This window comes from Hydractinia symbiolongicarpus, chromosome 7 (assembly GCF_029227915.1).
Source record: "Hydractinia symbiolongicarpus strain clone_291-10 chromosome 7, HSymV2.1, whole genome shotgun sequence".
Classification (NCBI taxonomy): domain Eukaryota; kingdom Metazoa; phylum Cnidaria; class Hydrozoa; order Anthoathecata; family Hydractiniidae; genus Hydractinia; species Hydractinia symbiolongicarpus.
The window spans coordinates 32,162,062-32,184,504 of record NC_079881.1 but is presented as its reverse complement, the minus strand read 5'-3'; the positions used below and the strand labels follow the sequence as shown (position 1 = coordinate 32,184,504).

The 22,443-nt window shown below is 31.5% G+C and overlaps 1 protein-coding gene and 1 long non-coding RNA gene across 2 annotated transcripts; one reads left to right on the top strand and one right to left on the bottom strand.

Annotated features, from left to right (window-relative positions):
* The first annotated feature begins 1,282 nt into the window (after positions 1–1,282).
* On the top strand, positions 1,283–3,208 carry LOC130648915 (uncharacterized). Its single transcript, XR_008982975.1, has 4 exons — positions 1,283–1,467; positions 1,577–1,640; positions 1,723–1,802; positions 2,567–3,208. It is a non-coding gene; the product is annotated as an uncharacterized LOC130648915 (long non-coding RNA).
* A 10,702-nt stretch (positions 3,209–13,910) lies between these two features.
* Positions 13,911–18,748, bottom strand: LOC130648651 (uncharacterized). Its single transcript, XM_057454707.1, has 7 exons — positions 18,675–18,748; positions 17,359–17,780; positions 16,908–17,266; positions 15,003–16,723; positions 14,759–14,929; positions 14,382–14,689; positions 13,911–14,293 (listed from the first exon to the last, which is right to left on the bottom strand). The coding sequence occupies exons 1-7, from the start codon at positions 18,746–18,748 to the stop codon at positions 13,911–13,913; spliced, it is 3,438 nt and encodes a 1,145-aa protein (XP_057310690.1).
* Positions 18,749–22,443: the final 3,695 nt, after the last annotated feature.

Genomic DNA, 22,443 nt, shown 5'->3' with positions numbered 1-22,443 from the left:
CAGCCGGGACGGGACGAAATTGTCCCGGGACAAAAATTTTCCATATAAACGCAAAGTGATTTTAAGTATAATTATTAATGAGAGCGGGATCCCGGCAATCGTCCCGTCCCGCCTCTCATATAAACAGCCCCTAAATTTGCAAATACTGCACTGTTTAACAACCTCGTCATTGCTGCGTTACATTTTTTGCATTGGGTTGGAACGCTGGAGATTCTCACATAGTACAAGTTGTGAATACTTGAAATATTGTTTTTATATCTTGTATTATAAAACTCCGTTAACTTTCATTTAGGAAGTTTTCAGCGGAGATGTTGTATAAACTGCGGATGTTTATAATGAAAAAATAACAAGTATCGTATAAATGATTTTATTTCTTTTTCGCAATAACCGTGTACAAATAACGTAACGCAATTATAAGCGTCGGAATCATGCTAGGGAATAGATACATGGACATGTAAACTTTGGACATATAAAACTGAAGCCACGATGGCGATTATAATTTGATTCGGTCAAGTTTGTCTGTTTCTTAAGCGTTTAAAAGGCGCTGAATAATGCAGAGACGAAAAAGCTTTCATTTGCAACGTTATTTCAACGTCTTTTCAACGTAGTTTCTACTTTTCAACGTCGCAAGAAACGTCTTTTCAAGGTTGATTCAACGTTGAAGTGCTCACTGGGTAGATGTATCTTCTGGTTGTCAATGGAGAAAACTTAGTTTTAGGTCAAAAAACGTTTTATTTTGGATGTGAAATTTTTAATTTTAGGATCTGCTATATGAAAGGCTTGAAAGGTTTGCTGGGATGACTTTATCTCGCCAGAATAAGGGAAGAAATGTCGTAACCCGCTTCTTCCTTTTAGTTGAAATATTAAATCCTCGCACAAGTATTCTCCATATGAGCGCAAAGTATTTTTTGGTACAAATATTAATAAGGGCAAGAATCATCCATGCTAACACCCGCGATTTGTTATTCGTTTACCTCACGAGTGTCTCATTTTACTCGGTTTACTTAGGCTGTCTTAATTGCTACGTCTTTTTGAAGAATGCTGTTGGTTATGATATGTTCGTCGTAAACATCGCGCAAATAAAATTTTAACCACTTTTAAAAAAATAATTTGTTTTTATACCCCATTAATTTGTTTTTAAGCTCTAATATACTTTTAATTTCTATCAAAATCCCAGCCTTAAATCCAGCGTTAGATAGCGTGCACTGTGCGACTGTCACATGAAATTAACATTAAATGGTCTCCTGTCGATTTTATTCCTGCCTTCTAAATGAAATTGATTATCACTAATCTCTAAAACCATAAAAGTTAGTGAAGTTACCATAAATTGACACAATGGAAATTTTCTGTTTTCAAAAATTAATGAACCAAGAAAATTTGCTTACTTAAAGCTGTAAGACAAACCATGATTCTTAACAAACATTTTTACACAAGGTGCAGGAGGAAGGAATTAAAGTGTTTTATATGGTGAGTTAATTTTTATTTTTTCATTCAGAAGCAAAGTTTATATTAAAAACTATTTTTCGTCCATAAGTTTTCTGAATACAGAAGCATTACAAAAAATGTTCGTTTATAGTGTAAAAGAAAATCGCAGAATTTTACCAAAGTTAAAGGCAACAAAGTCAACGTGTTTCAAAAAAGTAAGTAATATTTTTAAAGCGATCAATTCTTAGTATTTAAAGTGCGTAGATTTTTGTGTAAACATCGTTATTCGTTTTGTAGGCAATAACTGAATATACAAAATGGTGCGAAATATCAGAAAACTACGGTGTATGAAGTGGCAATGGTGTAAAGTAACAATGGTGAGTGCAGATTTTTGTTAGTAAATTCAATTTATCCGCGCTTGTTAATATTTAGGTTAAACCTAAATTGTTATATTCTAAATAACAAATCATTTTTTAAAAGCAATACGGAAATATGCGAAATGACGGAAGCAAGACAAATAAATTGTCGGGTTCCGAAAATTATCTAAACGTTGTGCACAATAATATGTTCTCAATGGAAAAATAAATTGCAGCCAGTAAATTGAAGAAGGCCTAAACTACCTTTGTCTTTCAATCTTCAAAATGTTTAAAAGTAAAAAGAAATATTCGGTTTTATAGTCGCTCATTTTTTACGTCTGTGCTTATCACACTCTTCTAACCCGATTTGTTGTTTTTATTTATTTATTTTCTGTGGGGGTTTGTATAACAATTTGTACGAAAACAAAAACAAAGTATGAACATACTAATAGGACTTGGATTTTATAAAACACACGAGGTAAAAACTCTTTTCAAAGGTCTTGATGACAGAATGACTTGCTAAACATAACTGAAACAATCAAAGTTAATTGCAGGTTGGAAAATGCAATAAATGCGAATTTCATGATTACGGATATCAAAATGGAAATATTTATGTTTCTAATTAACTTTTCGCCACTGCTTTCGTTAATCAGGATTTAACAATTAATGTAAAATGCAAACAATACTTGGGGTTAACTAATAAGGTCTCAGTTACTCAAGCTAAATCTGCTCTACAATATACGACAGTTATCAGTTCTTTAACGAATTTGTATTTACTTATTTAGATGATTTTAACAAGATAATGATGACAACAAAAAGTTGCTATGAAAAAAAGTTGACTGACGCAGAGAGGTTGTTCCAAAGTGGTATGAAATGTTTTTAAGTTTGTGTATTCATTTTTATACTGTGAAGCAATAAGCAAATAGCAGCGTGCAGTAGGTGTGCCATTTATAGTAAACTTAGTTCTGTGTATTTTTTTCTGCTAAGATATGTAGCTAGGATCATCACTTTTTTTGCGCGATGTAATGAAAAAAGTGAAAAACAGTCATAATTTATATATCATCTTCAAATCGCTGTTAAGAACGGCGACAAAGCAGATCATTCTATCAGTTTTTAGCTAGAATTATAATGGAAGAAAATTTGTAATCACAAACCTATCGCATGCTTGGGTTTTATTAAAACATTAGGACGGCAGTATTAACTCTGGCAGCAATACGAGACTTCATTTCTGCAGTAATTCTCCGACGCTTTTAGGTACGCGCTGTGGAGTTTCACTGTGGTACCAATTCCGCGCTAAAAGAGTGAAAAGTATGAACAAAACTGAAATTATTTTATGCGAAGTATTAGTTGTTGCGAAAATGTTGCGTAATTTGTCTTTTGTGGCTAGACATCATAGGACAATTTCTACCGTTCAACGGTTGCGACATATTCGTACCAACAGGAATGTAGCGACAAACTCTCGATATTACTAAGTTACGCCGCAGAGTGACACTAGTCTTCGGAATCTAAATAAAGAAATAGGTACATGAGAATGAAGATATCGGCAGAAAATATGTTAATTGAAAATTTACAATACAAAAAAATACGATAGCAATTCATTTCAGTAGCGTTTACCAATGTAGTATAGTGCTCTTCAGGTAAAGGAAATATATCGACGACAAGAATAAAGTGAAAACACTTTTGTATTTTGTTGTTATACACAATACGACACTAAAGTAACCCAATCTCTCCGACATTTTAACTTCGTCTCATGTCCTACTAAACTCTGCCTCCTGGCTTACCACTGGACATTGCTTCCGGTTTGTAAATTTATTAACTTCTCATTTCATAGATAGAAAGCAGGTGACAATTATTTTCTGTATCCCCTAAACGCATTTAATTTTCTATTATTTCTAATTTCAAATGAATGTTTTTTAAGTCTGTTTTCAAAAATTTGATTAACATTTCTTTGTTCAGTGGAAATCTAGATTGAACACATCGCTCTCGAGTTTCCGGAAAATAAAGCTAGAATATACTTACTGATCATATGAAAAAGAACATCACACTAATAAAGTGGACTACATTAAAACAAAACATGGACCTGGAAACTGGTCTTTGACTGAGAACATAATTTATTTGCGCTAAATACAAGGTAATAAATGTACAAAAAATGAATGTACTTTCTGCGTTGTGATATATTTTTTGTTTCAAAGATACAATAAGTAGAAAAATAAAAGCTCAGCTTTTCAATTTCCTTTTCCATCAATATACGGCCGTTCTATTAAATAAACAGAAAGTGTATATAAATTCTACTCGTCAATTATCAATATTCGGGATTTTAAAGAAATTCGCGATTTAAAAGAAGTCAGTTAATTTTACGCTGGATGTAGTTTCGATGATTTAAAAACAAGGCTTTCCTACTGTTACGAAGTAGCCGTAAAACTTTAGCTTACTTCTGCTGTTTAATATAGTGCTAAACCCAGTCTACTACCAAGTAAGCCCGCGAAAAGCACAATGTAAGTACATTTTAAGGTTATACCCCATTTACAATGCAATTATGACGTTGGAGGTATTCATTTAAAGCTAGAAATTACCAAATAATTAATTCTATATTTTACGCTCGATACAATTTCGACGATGTTAAATTAATGTTTTCTTAGTGTAATATCCATTTACAGATTTTATATAAGGTTATTAAAATTTCACATCAAATTAGAAAAGTTAGTGAGAACAAAGTAAATTCTTACAGCCCTAAAGTGTATTACAGTATATTGTACACAATAATCAGTTGTAGGGACTGTCATACAAGAATGATATAAATAGTTTGCCTGTTGGGTCGGTTTTCTATATGACGTAAAGTTGATACGGCTCGTATATTGTTTCGTGTATCCTTTTCTTTAGTTTGGTAACATAATGTGTTAAGAACTTATTATCATAGATTAATGCTTACTCTTGCAAGTCTTTGTTATTGACATTTTTGTCGGTTGTATGTGGGATTTAATGCGATTTGACATTTGACATCTTGTGTACGATTTTTAGAACATTTTTGGTAAATTCCATCTGCCTAAGTGGAGTTTTCCACGGGCCTAATTGACTAGTTATTATAATATCTTTTTAAAACATTTATTTGCATTAAGAAATTAATTTAAATTTAATGAATGTCACCATTCTCTTGATGTTGAGTATACATACACCTACGTAAAAATGAAGATATAGGTAAAAGATTTTGCGTATGGAAAACCAAACAAAACAAATATATTTTGCGGATTGTTTTAATAATACTTTAATATATTTTTGCAAAACATAGGACTTGCCAATTTTGCGGGAAATAATTGACGCTAAAATTAAATACAGTTTTTCGTTTTCACAGATGCGGAATAAGAGTTGTAAAATAATTCTCTCAGCTAAAATTACTGACACGTTGATGGCAGTTCTATACTACATACTTTCTTTGTGCCAAGAATGGCAAGATTCAGCTAAGTCCTGAAAATTCACTATGAAATGTTTCTGATTTCAAAAAGCTTTATTTAGTCTTGCGGTATAGCGTTTGCTTACAGTGCGGATTTTCTTAGTGTGAACCCTGCCCAAGTCATGCGATAAACTATGAAAGTGTAAATTTGTCTTTTCTGCTTAGCGCTCAGCATGAAAATAGCATTGATATTTTATACAGTTGTCTAGTTCAGCGATTGCTTTGCTTGCACGACTTTTGTAGATCAAATAGGAGCTTTAAACGCAATAGACGCCCTTCCCAGAACTCTTGTTGATAGTACTACCAATAGGAACTGGGAAGGATATTACAGGTGAATAATTTAAAAATAAAGTAAAAACAATAATAACTAAGAAGACTAAAAAAACATTTACTTATTACCACTACCTTCTTTTTACCGATTTTATTCTTCCACACATCCAGAAAATTTAATTTAATTTTGGCATAAAAATTTTTATAAAAATCATTTATACAAAAATAGAGTAGCTATATAAAAACAATTACTAATTTTAAACATCATTGCCACGTTGGCGGTTAATTTAACCGTATAATTTCATTCAACATGGAAAACAGATAAGCGCATGTATCGTATGTTAAAAATGTTGCTACCCGAACTAAAAATAGAGTTACTTTGTCAGTGAAATAGCGTATATTACTACTACCATTGGATCTTTATGCAATTCTTATTACCAATTGAAAATTCCTGTCGAATAATTGTCAATTGGACTAAAATTACTATCAATGGCCTTTTGACGTGGATTTGAAGTACCAATTGTAATGATTTTTAATAATTTTAACTAGGATATTATTATACTACAAACTATGTTTTGGTTGCATCGTTTCTCCTAGTTTTTCTCGCTCAAAATTCTAGCTGGGTACACTGTATATAAACAGAGCTAAGAATAAACATAGCATCCAATTTTCAATCGCTAAAGTTATTTCTATCAAAGTATAACTTTACGACTGGTGGTAACGTTTGTGAAACGCAGTTGGTGTGCACTTGTGTCGTAGTATTTTGAAATTTCAGATAATTTTCAGTTCATGGATGTCAATTTTTCACAAGGTGAGAGAAAATAATTTTATCATATTACTTGTAATTTATACTTTTGACTTTCAGTTTTTTTAACTTTACTACGCATGTGCTTTGGTAACTGAACTGTCCAAAAGTATCTTCTTCTTGCTTTAAAGGTCTTGTTTACGTATATTTAAATATTAAAATACCTGTATTTTTTTAGAAAAGAACAATTGTTACTTTGATGGAATCAAAGAACTCTGAGCAATTCCTGTAGATGGACATAAACCAATTGTTTGCATAGGATCTTCATTATCAACTTAAAAAAACGCATTTTGAACCATGCTGCCGTTTCATATTGATAAAAAATAATCACGCAGTGACTTAAACCAATTTGGCTATTGATGTATTACATTTACCAGAAATGTGGCATATCGCATTGCAGTGTTAATGTAAATACAGTTATCTTTCACTTGGTGCTGGATACAAGAAATGGTTCATACAAACATGGACAAATGTTTTTCCTGTTAAAAAATTTAAGATAACAAGATATTTGCGATACATATCTCATGAAGTTCACGACTCGTTAAAAGCAACAGTTGGTATAGATGCAACATTTTGACTTGATGTATCCTACGGAAAATGCTACCAGAAATTCCTTTCGACTGATGATTTTATGCACAACAATCCGCTGGTAGTAGTTGATTGCTTTTCCGATACTCAAGAATACATTATGTGGAAATATCCAATTAAATCTGAAACTTTAAAAATATTTAAAAGAATACTTCATAACTAAGAATTTTTCAAATATTTTTAATATAGATATATACGTAGCGATTTCGAATATTTGAATTCCTGACTGTCCTTTTAAATGCTATACTTTCATAAAAACATTCACGGCATACGTGAACTGAAATTTTCAGAATGACTTCTGCGGTAAATTTAGAGTAACAATCACATTAACTCCGTTTCACAAACACAACCACCTAATTCTGTTCCAATATTGTAAATTCTTCAAGCCAACTCAAAGCTAAATGCGACAAAAACGGGACAAAAATTTTTTTGCACATAAAATAGGGATATTACCACCTACATCCGAATAAAGTCATTCCTTGTATGTAATGTTTATCTTCTTCTGTAAATTTAGTTATCTTCAATTTTTTATCCAGGTAGGAAATGAGAAGAAAAATTACATCTTAAATAATGCTTAAAGTCAGTTTGAGTTGATCAAACATAATGTTGGAGAGTTATTTGATAGAAAATCCTTTCACATTTTTAATTAAAAAATATCCATACATTAAAAAGACATGTAAAATTAATACTCACATTAAACCATAAACTCATAACATTTTTGGCGAATCCAATTTTCGCAAAAACCACCACCTCGCTAAATTCGCAAGAATTAATTTCCACGAAAATTCTCTATCACGAGAAGTTCATAGCTACGGTCCAAGCATATACCATTAAATACCTGTTTGTTTCTGCTTTTTAGTCTCTTGTTGCATGCACATGCCTAAACGTTTTCGTGACTTTTAGCAGGACCTAAATTGAGAATATCGTGTAAACTATACTCATGGTAAAAGCTTTGCTACAAATTGAAATTCTTATTGAAAATCAACACAAAGTAATACAAAATTACACGCTCTTTGACGGGTAAAAATGTTTAGTTTACTAAATTATTGAAAAACATTTTTTTTTGTAGATTGTTCCTTTGATCTTATCAACTAGTTCATTTTTATGCAAAACATGTTTTATGCTTTTGTGTTGATTACAATAATCTATTTTTTGCTGGAGACGATTCTCCATTAGCAAGAACAGCAACTGCAGAATTTTTTGAATAGAATTAAGTTTAATAGTGTGATTACATTTCAAGCAATTATATAATTATCTCTCGTCACCCTTTATAATGTTCATACTGAATAAGTCGTACGTATTCGCTAGGCGGTGACTGTTTAGCGAATAACTTCATTTTCGTTGAAGTCATGTGTATCACGCCCACTCATTTCGGTAGCCATATTTGATCTGCATCTGTTTTTGTATTAATATCGCTACACGAGCAACAAAAATCAATTTCCACATTACTTGCAAACCAACGTTCACACATAATTTAATCGGAACCATTCGTTATACAGTCGTTTTGTTTTTCACATTACGTGTCAACTACGCAGACAACTTCCACACACGAATTTAATTCACATTCAAAAAGTAGTCGTATTTTCGTCGAGTCACAATCGCATCGTTCAATTTCAATATCAATTTTGATATCTTAATTACAGCCTGTGTGGCCACTATATACCTAGCTGCAATATCACCCGAAAGTCTTAAGCTTAGTTATTATAGAGGAAGAAACTAGAAAAGGGAAAAATGTCGATATACTTCAATGCACTCTATTCTAAAGTTGAAATAACTGTCTGGTTGTCTTTTCCTGCTTGTTTATACTTTGCTAATCGTAAACTCGTCTAATTTCTTAACACAAGTCGGAAGTTGACTGTTGTTAACAACATACAGCAACGAAAAAAATGTGAAAAATTATAAAGTGTTTTTCGTATTGCCGTGCATGTTATCTGTTGCGCTTCCAACATTACCATCCAGAGCAAATGATATCGTATATTTTTAACAAACAGAAAAAAGTAGAACAAAAAGGTGTCACACAGTTAATGAACATGTAGTAAACAAAACATTTTGTATTCCCCTGAAATACATTTATCTGGCAATGAACAACTTTAGAGTTATTTTTCAATTCATTACAACAGTGTCAGTAAAATAGGTCGATATAAAACAGTATTACAATAAGTTGTCATAATAGATACGAATTGCATAATAATTACATTTCCTTAGCACTAAATATAACTTTCATTTATACGGCATGTTCTTCCACGAGGAGAAATAACTAGTCTTGTCAGATTGCAAGGGTGCAGTTGTTTTCTCACTTCTGTGATGCCCATCAGAACCTGGAACTACATATAACTTTAATACAGTTAAAGTTCTTTTTCGCTTACAAGTAAAGGCTGGCGGGTTAAATACATTTCAACAACAATAAATATAGCAACATTTCGCATTCATACTTTCAGACTTGATTAAGCCATAAAATAATGCAGTATTCTTTAGCGTAACAGGTTATTTAAATGGCAGAGAAGACAATGGGTTGAATAAAACATGTGACATAATCGACATAGCAGTCCCGTACTGATCAAAAGTTCTTCAGCGGCTTCTTACTCTTTAAGGGAAACCTTCCCTTTTTGTCACTAAACTTCCCAAAGACTAGTTTAATCTGCATTGCCATGTAAATATTCTATACTCTCTTTACCCAACTCTTGTTTTTATGCAAGACACAAACCATGAAAGCACAGACAGTGCTTGATTGGAAAGCTGAGTAAGATATCAATGATATTCTCATCGTAATCCGTACCCAGAACGTTTCTATGTACACTTATATAATCGGTCTCTCATATGACTCGTCAGCAGGTTATACCACGCTTTTCCGTCCTGATAGCGACGTTTATTAACTCTCAAATAAAGGTCGGATTTCAGAAGTTAATTGTTAAAAAAATCAACCAAAATAATCTTTTATGTGTATGAGATACTGTACGGCAAGAATTCGTCAAATCGTTTCATTTCAATATGACCTATCGGAAACAGAAACATGTATTCTAATGGAAACACAATTATGCAAACGTGTTAGATTAAATTGTTGTATCGCAAGTTCGCGTGAACAATACCTTTGTAAATTTGATACCTTGTATTGCATTTTGTGGCTTAATTAACCAAGTACAAACTTAATCTTTTAAATGAATGTTCATAGCTGCAAATCAGGTGTAGGATTTTTCTTCTACTCGATTTTATTTTTATTTGTCTAAAAATGTTTACAATAAGTTAAAATCTTAAACATCATAAAAGGAAAAAGGGATGGGTTTGAATAAGACATGCCACATTGTTTATTAAGAAGTAAACATTAGGAATTTTAAGAATATTAGAAAGAAGTAGACGCAGGATTCAAAATATCAAATTTTTAAAAAAAATCCAACAATTGCGATCGAACTTTACCTTTTTTATAGAGAAAAATATTAGATACCATAAGCATGCTGCAAATACGCCTTTTGGTAAAAACAGCTTTGACAACATGGACGGCAAATTGTCGAAATTAGTTATACATTGCTATGAAAGTTCTATTTGAAACTTCTTTTAAATATATGTTCATGAAAGAGCATCAGGTGTAGGATATTTCTTCTGGTCCATTTTTTTTGTATTGTTTTGTTTCTAAAAACTTTAAAATAAAATGTTAAGACATAAATATCATAACAAAGAAAATAAGGGTTCAGTTTGAGAAATACATACCACATTGTGTGTTTACAATTAAAAATTAGGACTTTTAGGAATGTTAGTAAGTATCAGACGCAAATGTTAAGAAATCGAATGTTTGAAAAACAGTAGTTTAAGTTATTTAGAATTATACCTTTGTATAGAGAACATTATCCGATACCATGAGCTTGCTAGAAATATGTCTTTTGGTAAACACGGCTTTGACAACATCAACGGCAAATTGTCGAAATTAGGTACACATTGCAATGAAAAGTTCATTTCAAAGGTAACTATTTCAAGAAGTAAACTAACTACTTAATAACTGAACAACTTAAAAAACTGCCTTTCTAGAAAAAGTTCACTCTTTCAAGATACAAATCGTTAGAGGTTTAATCAACTTTTGAAATTGTTGATATTTGGAAAGTTTTTTTTTTAAGGAAACAAATTAATTAATTGGCATATTTTTTAATGAAGTTTTTTGTTGATATTATTAACTGTACTTGTATTGTATGTTGTGGAAACAAAAACACGTTTTGATAATAAGTCGACTTTATGAAAAATGTGGCACTTTCTGGTTCTTTTTTAATATTTAAAATTCATAAAAAAACTCGTCACGAAAAATTTATTATATATAAAAAAATATTTTTTGGTTTCAAATTGATTATATATGAAAAAATATTTTTTTGTTATGAACTATTCTAAAAACGTAGAACAATTTATAGCAATTATATCCAAAAACTTTTATATATAAGAATTTTGATGGGAGATAAAGTTCACCAAATAGAAATAGCAGTATAGTAAAATAGTAGAATTCACCTATAGCAACAAACTTTAAGCAGAAACAACAAAATTAGGGAGATGGAATACACCTATAGTAGCAAATTTTAGGTGGCGACAATAAAATTAGTAAATACTGTAAATAGTAAATAAAAAAATATTAATATTAAGTACTGTACAATTAGTTGGGGAGATCGAATTCATCCTTTTAAAAAAACAACAACAACAAAAACCAAGGTGGGATGGAATTCACCCGGAACAACTAATTATAAAAGTAACAACAAAATTGGGCAAATGGAATTAACCCATGACAACAAAATTAGGGAGATGGAAATCACCTATAGCAACAAATTTTAAACAGAAACAACAAAATTAGGGAGATGGAATTCACCTATAGCAACAAATTTTAAGTGGCGACAACAAAATGAGGGAGATGGAATTCACCTATAGCAACAAGTTTTAAGTGGCAACAACAAAATTAGGGAGATGGAATTCACCTATACCAACAAATTTTAGGTGCCGACAACAAAATTAGGGAGATGGAATTCACATATAGCAACAAATTTTAAACAGAAACAACAAAATTAGGGAGATGGAATTCACCTATAGTAGCAAATTTTAGGTGGCGACAACAAAATTAGGGAGATGGAATTCACCTATAGCAACAAGTTTTATATAGCAACAAGAAAATTAGGGAAATGGAATTCACCTATAGCAACACATTATAGGTGGCGACAATAAAATTAGGGAGATGGAATTCACCTATAGCAACACATTTTAAGTGGCGACAATAAAATTAGGGAGATGGAATTCACCTATAGCAACACATTTTAAGTGGCAACAACAAAATTAGGGAGATGGAATTCACCTATAGCAACAAATTTTAAACAGAAACAACAAAATTAGGGAGATGGAATTCACCTATAGCAACAAATTTTAAGTGGCGACAACAAAATGAGGGAGATGGAATTCACCTATAGCAACAAGTTTTATATAGCAACAAGAAAATTAAAGAAATGGAATTCACCTATAGCAATAAATTTTAAGTGACAGCAAGAAAATAGGGAGATGGAATTCACCTATAGCAACAAATTATAGGTGGCGACAATAAAATTAGGGAGATGGAATTCACCTATAGCAACAAATTTTAAATAGCAACAACACTTTTGTTAAAAAAGAATGGAGGAGATGGAATTCACTCTATTTTAACATTTGTAACAATGAAATAGGAAAACCAAAAACAAAAGAAAACTTTTAAAATTACAATGATAAAACTGATAAAATATATTAATGATATGAAAAATTATAAAATACTGATAAAAGTTAAAATTATAAACAGTAAGCATTAAAGTACAAAAAATTAAAAAAATTTAGCTAAAATTATAAAATAATGATTAAAATTAAGTAAAAGAATACATATAGAATACAAGAATACAATTAAAGAATACAATTAAATTTAATAATGATAAAAAAATAGTTTAATTCATTTTTTTGGATTATTTTAATTATAATTATAGTTTTCATGGAGATAGTACAGAACAGTGCATTTCATAATTTCCTTAATGTCTTCGTAAGATGTAGACTGCATGTGAGACACATTTGAATTAATTTTTTTCCCTTGATTTTAAAAAGGTTGCAGGTTGTTGAATTGTGATTTGTAATGATTTAGTACTTTCTGATTTGTCCACAATTTCCTGAATCCGTCACTGTACCATAGTTGGTGAAGAAAACCCTGATTGTATAAATATGAAAATTGTGAAGAGTGGATTGAGAAAACGGAAAGAATTATCGCGTGCGAAGTTTTGTACTTAACGTTAACAATGAAACATGGGGATAATAAAACAAAGCCGTCCCATAAGATTTATGATTTATACTTTAAACCGTTTTCCATTTTGATCGAATGTTTGAACAATGCCTTTTTTATTATATTTTGTATTGGGAGAAATACACCTTTACACACAGTTATGTATTGGGAGCAAATTCTCAGCTTAACACAATCAGTTTTTTTATGTCTCTGTGTACCGTCATGCTAGCATTTCCTCCTACGACAATATTTTGCTGAAAACAGAGAACGCACATATATTGCTGTAAAACGATCAGCTCAGTCATTTTATTGCATCTTTATTACAGACGTTCTTGTTTTTTACCTTGAGGGCTAAGACTCGAGCTAAAAAGTTTTCAAGCAATCTATTTTAGATTTCTTAGAATAGTGCATTGTAGGATTCTTCGTGGTATATAAATATATGGTTATAAAGGCAGAAAGAAAGTTATAATAGCATTTTTGCAATATTTATGCGATAAATTTATTTAGTCTAATATAATAATAAGTGTATGTGACGGTCATAGTGGAAATCGACATTTGTTGTTGTTGTTGTTGTTAATTTATTTATTGTCGGTTAAAATATGTACAAACAATACAATAGGTCTAATTAAAGTGCTAATCCAAACCGACATATAGACAGAAATATAAATACTATAAAAATAAAGTAAGTGAAATCAAAAGAAAAACAAATAACATATTTATGTTATTGTGAACAGACATCACAAGAACAATGCTGGCCATTCCAAAATTTTATCATTTATTCAAAGAGTCTGCTGTTTTCATATGATTGGGTAATCTATTCCATATATTTGGACCTAAGGAAGGTAAACTTTTAGTTCCGAAACTTCTGGTATTTTTTCTTGGAACCTTGAGATTATTGACATTTTGTGATCTGACAGATCTTTCACTTTGTTGGAAATCAAAAATGTCATGAATGTATGAAGGGTTAAGGCTATGCAAAGATTTGTAAATTTCTGTACATAGCGTTTTAAGCCTGTAAACACTCATGAAATTCCTTCCTGATTTTAAAAGCAATTCCTCGTATGTACTATCAGAGTCGTCAAATAAAAAACGCAAAGCCCTTTTTTGTATTCTTTCAACTTTTAACAAAGATTTAGTAGATGAAAAATGCCACACTAATGGACAATAGTTAAAGTTGGAAAGTACAAAACTTTGAACAAGAGCAACCTTTGCTTTGTAAGTCAGAAACGTATCTAGCCTAACTAATGCATTCAATTGTGCCGATAAGTTCAGAAATGTGAAGATCAAAGTTTAATCTGTTGTCAATAGTCACACCCAATAATTTTACGCTATTTTCTGTTTTGATAGTTTTATCGCCAATTGTTAAATCTACAATTATTATTTTTCTTCGTGTGATTATAATGGATTGAAATTTTCCAGGATTAGCTATCATTTTGTTATATTTCAGCCACTCTAAAGCTGTGTTTGATTCACTTTCTAACAGTTTTATTAAGTTTGCAATCGAGTTAGAGTAAGTGGAAAGGGAATTGTCATCAGCATAATTGAGAACACTAGGTTTTTTAATAAAATAAATAAAGTCGTCAATAAAAATATTGAAAAGAATAGGTCCTAGAATCGACCCTTGCGGTACACCAGATAAAATTAATTGAAACAAGCTCAAACTGTTATTTATTCGAGTAGCTTGTTTTCTATCCGAAAGGTAAGACAATATGAAAAGTAGAGATTCATTACTAAAACCATAAGCACTCAGTTTAGCCAGAAGTAAATCCATGTGGAACACAATCAAAAGCCTTTGACAGACCCATTAAAACTGCACCTACTACATAGTTTTTATCTAATTTGTCCTTCCACTCTTCGAGTAACCTAATAAGAACATGTTGTGTACCATATGACGTTCTGTAAGCCGATAAAAATTCTGACAGTTCAAATTTAATATATGTAACAATTTGAGACTTAATTACTCTTTCATAGAATTTAGAAAATATATTCAACACATTAACTGGCCTATAGTTGCTCACACTAAACTTATCTTTTCCTCCTTTTTCTAATGGAGACAAAATAGCTCTTTTAGCTCCGTCTAGGAAAACAGAAAGACAAATGCTGCTGTTTATTGCATTTGTTATGGGTTTAATCAAATAAGGCTTTGACAATTTAACCATTTTTGCTGTAATTTTGTCTTTCCCAGAAGCCACGCCCACTTTGATGTCACTGAAAATTTTAGAGACTTCTGATTTACTCACTTCTTTAAAATAAAATAAATCATCATTTTTGTCACTAGGATGAGAATTTTTGATTTCAACAATTCTCGGATGATTTGTAAATTTTTCTTTTATATCACTGATAACTATGAGCCAGCTTGCCAATCTCTTGTTGTTTAAGTGATCTGGTTTAATTCCACTACATTTTTCAACAATATTTATATACTCGTTGTTAAAAACTTCAACAAGTTCACTATCATCCGTTATTATCTTATCATTACGAACAATCATTATTTTCTTGTTACCTGTTCCAGATTTATTTGTAATGAAAGGTTTAACTGTTTTCCAAAAAGTTTTATTAGTTAGTATTCCATTTTTCATTACGTTGTTAAAATGTTCTCTTATCGCTTTTCGACTTAAATTAACGCATTTGTTTCTTTGCTTTCTATACTTGGCGTTATTTTCCTTCGTTTTATTTTTATTAAAATTATTTTTTAGACGGGATCTTGAATAAATCGCTTTTCGTAATTCTTTATTCATAAAAGGAGCCTCGTTTCCACGCACAAATTTAGTTTCTAATGGCGCGTGCTTGTCAATGACTTTTCGAAATATAAATACAAGTTCTTCGTAGTTTTTATTGGGATCTGTTTGATCACATTTAAAATCGACCATACTTAACTCTTCAAGAAAACTTTGCTCGTTAAAATTTTTAAAACACCTATATGATATCTCTTTTGCCTTAAGTCTCACTAAATGAGTCCTCATAAACGTGGATATCATATGGTGATGGTCACTCAGACCAGTTTCATAAGACAAAGAGTTTTGAAAACTAGCGGGCCTATTTGTTAAAAATATATCTAGTAATGACGAGCGCGTACTTGTAAAGCACGTTTTTCCTTTAATTAGATTTTTCAGGTTATATGTATCGCAAAGAGTTGTTAAATCACCAAAGCCTGTTGTACTTTTATCGTCACAATCAATATTCATGTCACCCATAACAACTACATTGTCATAAGATCTAAAAGCTAAGTCAAGAGAGCATTCAAGTTCAGCAAAACATTGACCTATATTTGAAGGTTCAGGTGGTCTATATACACTAAAAATAGCCCATTTTTTGTTTCTGATTGTCAGTTCAGAACAAATAACTTCGCTATTTTCAGGTTCAAGACTTCTTAATTGTTTGCATATAAGACCTTTCTTGACATATTCCATAAGCCCCCCTCCATTGTCTCTGTCTCTTCTATTTATGATTTCATAGTTAGAAATTTCAAATTGAGCGGACGGAAACTCTTCACTAATTTTCGTTTCTGCTAAAACAAAATAATCTGGTGATATGTTACTTATAACCTCACGAGTGTCTACTATTTTGTTTCTCAAACTATTAATCTTTAAGTAACAAAGAAAAGGATTGTCTGGATTTTTAAGACGTAAATTTTTTATTTTTTCTATATCCAAATTTATATAAATTTTTGTGACACTCACTAGTTGAGCAATTTTTTGAGTTTATAGAATACCCCAAGAACCCCTTTTCAGACATAAAAAACTATCCAAGTATGTACAAAATTTTTACACAGTACCTCTTTCCCAGAGTCGTTAAGATGTAAGCCATCTTTCCACAAATTAGTTCGTTATTTACATATATATAATTGTACAAAGCTGCATTGTTTTCCAAAAGTTTATTTATATTATCAATTCTCTCTTTATTCACACGTCTACAAAATACCAAACCAGATAAAAACACCTTTTCTACACCAAATTCATTACACTTTTCAACCAAATCAATTAAACTATGGGCTATATCTTCCTCAGAAATACCAGTATTATTTGAATTCAACACATCGTTAATCCCACCATGAATCACGACAATATCAGGATGTTCATCTATAAAAGTTTGAATGGCGTGGTGGCCCAGATTTTTTACATTCGAACCTGGAAAACACCTTATTCCCTTTGGAATGCTGTCACATATAATACGTATTTTTTTTTCTTGTCAAAATGTCTGTCATTATTAGAAGTTGGACGGTATGTGTATTGTTCTCTTTCCGGGTGTTGGTTGATAACCGGATTTGGTCTTTTCGGCGACGAAACATTAACAGGATAAACAGGGTGTGATCTAGATTCTACGTTTGTGTTATGTATATTATTTGTATGGTTTTCCGTGACGTTTGTACCCTCTTGGGACAAATAATTAAACCTATTTTTACTAATTACATCATAATTTTGATGGTTCCCTTGTTGAAACCGCGATGGCCCATTGGTAACTGTTCGCCAATCATCTCTTTTACTAATTACATCATAATTTTGATGGTTCCTTTGTTGAAACCGCGATGGCGCATTGTTAACTGTTCGCCAATCATCTTTTTTGTCAACTACTTTTAACACATTAGCTTGATTGAAGCTACTTTCGCAAAGTTTAACCACAACATTCCTATACGCTTGATTTCTGGTGTGTAGGTTACAATTGTGTCAGTGTTCGCTCTTTTTCTCTTCAGATGGATTTCTTTTATAGATTCCGTTATTTTCCTTTTTCCACATGATACAAATATAAGCTCTATAAACTCGAAGTTTTATGAACAGTAAAAAACAACAACAAAAAAAAACCTTTTTAAATGACAACTCTCAAAACACGTCTTATCACGACCTTAGCAAAAACCTTTTCAAAAAAACATTTTCCTTTGATGTTGTGGAAATTTTCTTTAAAGTCGCCGAATACGGCGCGACGTCAATAACACTACTTTAACGTCAATATCCTATATTAATTTAATGAAGCCATTACAGCGCACTTAAAATTTTGAGGCCAAATAACTTGGAAACGAGGTGGTGACGTCAATGATCACCGCGTGGGTAACAAGGGACCACTGAAGACTCATTTGGGTAATTTTCATAAACTTGGGTCCCCGAATCCGTTTCGGAATGGACGGGTTGATTACGTCATCAAAAAACCTTTAAAACCGAATATCTCTCCAACCGTTTATCCACAGTACATGATCCTATGCATTTTCTTAATCAGCGCTTCCAGATCTTTACGATGAAGGCAACAGGTATACAAATTTTTTACAAAAATAATTTGTATTTTGACGGGCCATGCCGACGTCAGCAAAATTCTTAAACCCTTATATTTCATTAATCACTCATCAAATCCACACGATTATTAACATTTTCTTGATCAGAAGTGTAAGCTCTACACAATGGAGGAAACATGAAAACAAGTTTCTAAATTCATTTATTGTGTATTTGTACTGCTGGCGTCAGCAAAATGTCTAAAACAACCTATATTTCTATTGTCCTTTTGCCTTAGTGGATTACTCCACAGGCCTTATCGACTTTTTTTAAATACAAACGGCGGTTTGTTTTAGCTAATCTCTTAAAGTTTAATTGAAGTTTGCAATTTACCACACCATCAGAATACATCCAATCACGAAGTTATAAAATAATGCACGATAGCTGGTTTTAAGAGAAAAAATACATAGGTAGACTTCACTCTTAATATCTATAAAATTAGGAATATTTTAAAGAGTAGTCTAATACTTGATCAAAATGACACCAAAATCATATTCCGAATTTGGAAAAATTATTGGTTCTTTTATTGTTTTGATAATTTTTTTCAATAATAATATGAGAATTGCATAAAAATAAGAAATGGATTCACGAGTCTCAACAAAAGGTAAAAAAATGTTTATTGCATTTCATCAATTGTATATATTTTTACCCAATTTTTGATTTGTCTTTCAGGACAAGATTTATCTAGAAAAGAGGACAGATATCAATATTTTGTGTTTTGCTGTGCGTAGGTTTTAAAAGTTAATCCTGTTTTCTAATTTGCGTACCGGTAGGTTATACAAAATATCCATCTCCATTATGCTTTGTGATCAGAATGACAAATCTTGTAAAAAACAAAACATTTCTTATCTGCGAACAAGTAATCATTTTAATATCTTTCAAATTTGTTGTGTCAATTTTGACGAAAATATGGCCTCAGTCAGTAAAAGCTATTTTCCACTTCTAGACAGGAATAAAAAAGCTTCTAAGCATGCATAAAATGTTCACACCATGTGAGTTAAAAATTTTCCTTCCTGTTCTGATCCGGGGAAAGTAAAATCGAGATCAACTTCCTGTGTGCGAAAACGACCGGTATAAAATTAGTAAACCAATCACATCATTCTATTTAGTGAGAATTATTTAAATTTCCGTCTGGAAAAAGTGCACCAGTATATGGAAATTTCAAGCAGTAGTGTTCTTCTCGGTTCTGTTTGGTGGAAGTTTTCTAAAGTGGAGAACAGGCGTAAGTTAAATAAACACCATTAAGGGTACATTCTAGAATGAATGACGGGAAACTACCAAAGCTCTAAGCAGACAATCTAAAAGCCACTTGCCTTCATTGTTTGATTGGATTCGTTTGATCACAAAATAAATAAAGCAATGCAATCAATTAAAAACTTTTTTCAGATTTGCTGATGCAACGTTTCGTAAATTTTTTAATTCGTAAACTCCGCTCTCAAGGATTGCAATTACGCCTTTAATCAATAAAGAGAAAATTTTATTGCGTCCTATGGCAGTGGAAACGTATTATGTAACTCCGCCTAAATGGAAAAATAAGTTCCTTTCTTCAAGCCAGTTCTGGAGGTTGGTAAACCAGTTCACTGGAAAAGTTTAATGAGATATCTAACATAACACGACAATAGCTATCATCCATTGTTTTACCTGTTCTACGTCGCGTAGAAATACCTCAAGATATTCAAGGTGTAGCGTTTTGATCCAGTTGAGAAAACAAAACACCCTGAATTTTTCGTGCCTCAGTATTTTATTGGCGTAAAACGTTCAAAATAGAACTTATGCGTTACATCAAAATAATGAAAGTAGATGCCCAAAACACGTGAGCATTTATCCATGGCAAGTAGGGAATCCTAATGCAAATTGAATTTGTGTAAATCATTTTTCATATTTTTTGGTTTGTAAGTTCTTTCATAGGAATTATGGCTGAGGTAGTAGTTTGTTTAACTAATTTAGCTTTTATGCCATGCTCCAGGATTCTGTTAACTATATTATAATTTACTTACGGAACTATGTATGGTCGACCTTCCTCCTCCTGCACTGGCATGGGTGCTACTGCTTCAGGTTCTATTGGTGGTTGCTCAAAGGCCCCTTAATAAATCACACAATGATACAGCGTCAGAATTTATTTTCTTCGCCATGATAATTTCTTTTTATAGAAAACATTATAAATGTGCAATAAAATACAAAGATTTTTGTAAGTACTCTTACATTGAGAGGTAAAAAAAAACACGAGAAAACGAGAAAACCATACGAGAAAACCATATTATTGTACAACGTTAAACATACCCATTATGGAGATCCTCGTCTTCTTCTATTTCGCGAATATCCTCTGGGTTTAACCTCCTCCTCCGCCTTGCCCTCACCAAAACAGGTGTATCATCATTTTCCCTGCAACAGACAACGAATATCTCTATAAGTATATAGCACAGTGTGATAACACATTTACATGAATAAGTAGCAAAAACTTACGCCACTCTCTTTACTGCTCTCCTCAAATTCTGAAATAATTAAATAAGTAAACCATTAGGATTAAATAGTTATCAGAGCGAAAAAGGATTTATATCAGGTTTCTTACCCTTCAGATAACTGAATGTAGAATAAATTTTTCTCCATTCCTCCACACTTCTCTAAGGGCTTGTTGTTATTGTTGTTGTTGTTGCTGATAAATTTGTTGTTGTTGATGAATTTGTTGTTGTTGTTGCTGATGAACTTGTTGTTGTTGTTGCTGATGAATTTGTTGTTGTTGTTGCTTATGAATTTGTTGTTGTTGCTGTTGTTGCTGCTTCTGGTTGTGAGAACCTGTTTCTTTTCCTTTTTTTTTCTTTTTTGTGTTTGTGTTCTAAAAGAGGAAATAAAACATAAAATAAAAAAACCTTTATAAATAGGAATTCAAACACTGCGTAACTACAAAGACGATTTCAATACATTATTAAATTTGAAGCATTTGCAGTGTAGTTTTAGGTTTAACGCCAACTAACTTGAAAAAAGTAAAACTAACTGACGTCATCTTCTAAGTAGGTAACAAGGTACTACCAGAAAGTATAAAAGGACTAATTTTCTAACACATTTTGATTATAGGAAATTTAAACATAGAATTCGTGAGTAATCAATAGTGTATGCTAATTTGTCCTTTCTTTGTGGTTTCTTTTAACAAATCTTGAGGACAATGATAGGTTTTTATTATAACTAGTTGAAATGTAACAAGGTGTATGTTTACAAAACAAATAGCTTAAAGGATTGTCATTTCCACATTTCTATTTTTTCACAAATTAATGTTTTTTTGACTTATTGACTTTATTACTATTATTTATTACTATCTTTTCAACCATATATCTAACTATCTTGAAACGAAAAATCTATTGTAGTATTAATACTTTAATATAAATAATAAATTTAAAATGAAAAATAACAGGATTTCACATTAATCTAAAATTCAACGCTTCTTATTGGTTTTAAACCTAAAATACTATGTTAGCTATTTTATTTTAAAAAGTAAAAATTCGCTACTTTAACACATACTAATAGGTTCAAACATATTTTTGAAATTATTTTTTAGTTAAAAATGTTTGTATTTTTGGCGCCATTTTTAGCTTTTTGTCTTTTTAAAACTTCGAACTTTGCATGCGTTTAATCTGTTATTTACATGTTTACGCCATATTTATGTTTCTTTCTAAGATTTTAACAACTAACTTCATCACCTGAAAATTGTTTCGTTGGCACAGAAAAAAACGCTCTAGAGATTTAATAGTTACCTTAAAATCTCCCGTTACTTACTTACTGACAGGTATAAAAACAAAGCGACGGAAGATGAACATGTTTAGCAATAACTTATTTTTCATAAAACCTAGAAAAAAGACTTTTATATAGTAGAACTTACCATTGTGATAACTTGCAATAAACCGTATTCCCGGTGATATATATGGCGATAAGTATCGTACTGCAGAACAATTTTATATAGTAGAACTTACCATTGTGATAACTTGCGATAAACCGTATTCCCGGTGATATATATGGCGATACGTATCAGACTGCAGAACAAGTTTTATATAGTA

Excerpts from the sequence above, each read along its gene's own strand:
- LOC130648651 (XM_057454707.1), bottom strand. The coding sequence starts at position 18,748 with ATGTATTCTGATGGTGTGGTAAATTGCAAACTTCAATTAAACTTTAAG. Across the intron at positions 14,930-15,002 it reads ACACAACATGTTCTTATTAG|GCTTTTGATTGTGTTCCACA; the intron begins GTTACTCGAAGA and ends GGTCTGTCAAAG. Across the intron at positions 14,690-14,758 it reads TTATCTGGTGTACCGCAAGG|TGTTCTCAATTATGCTGATG; the intron begins GTCGATTCTAGG and ends TAAAAAACCTAG.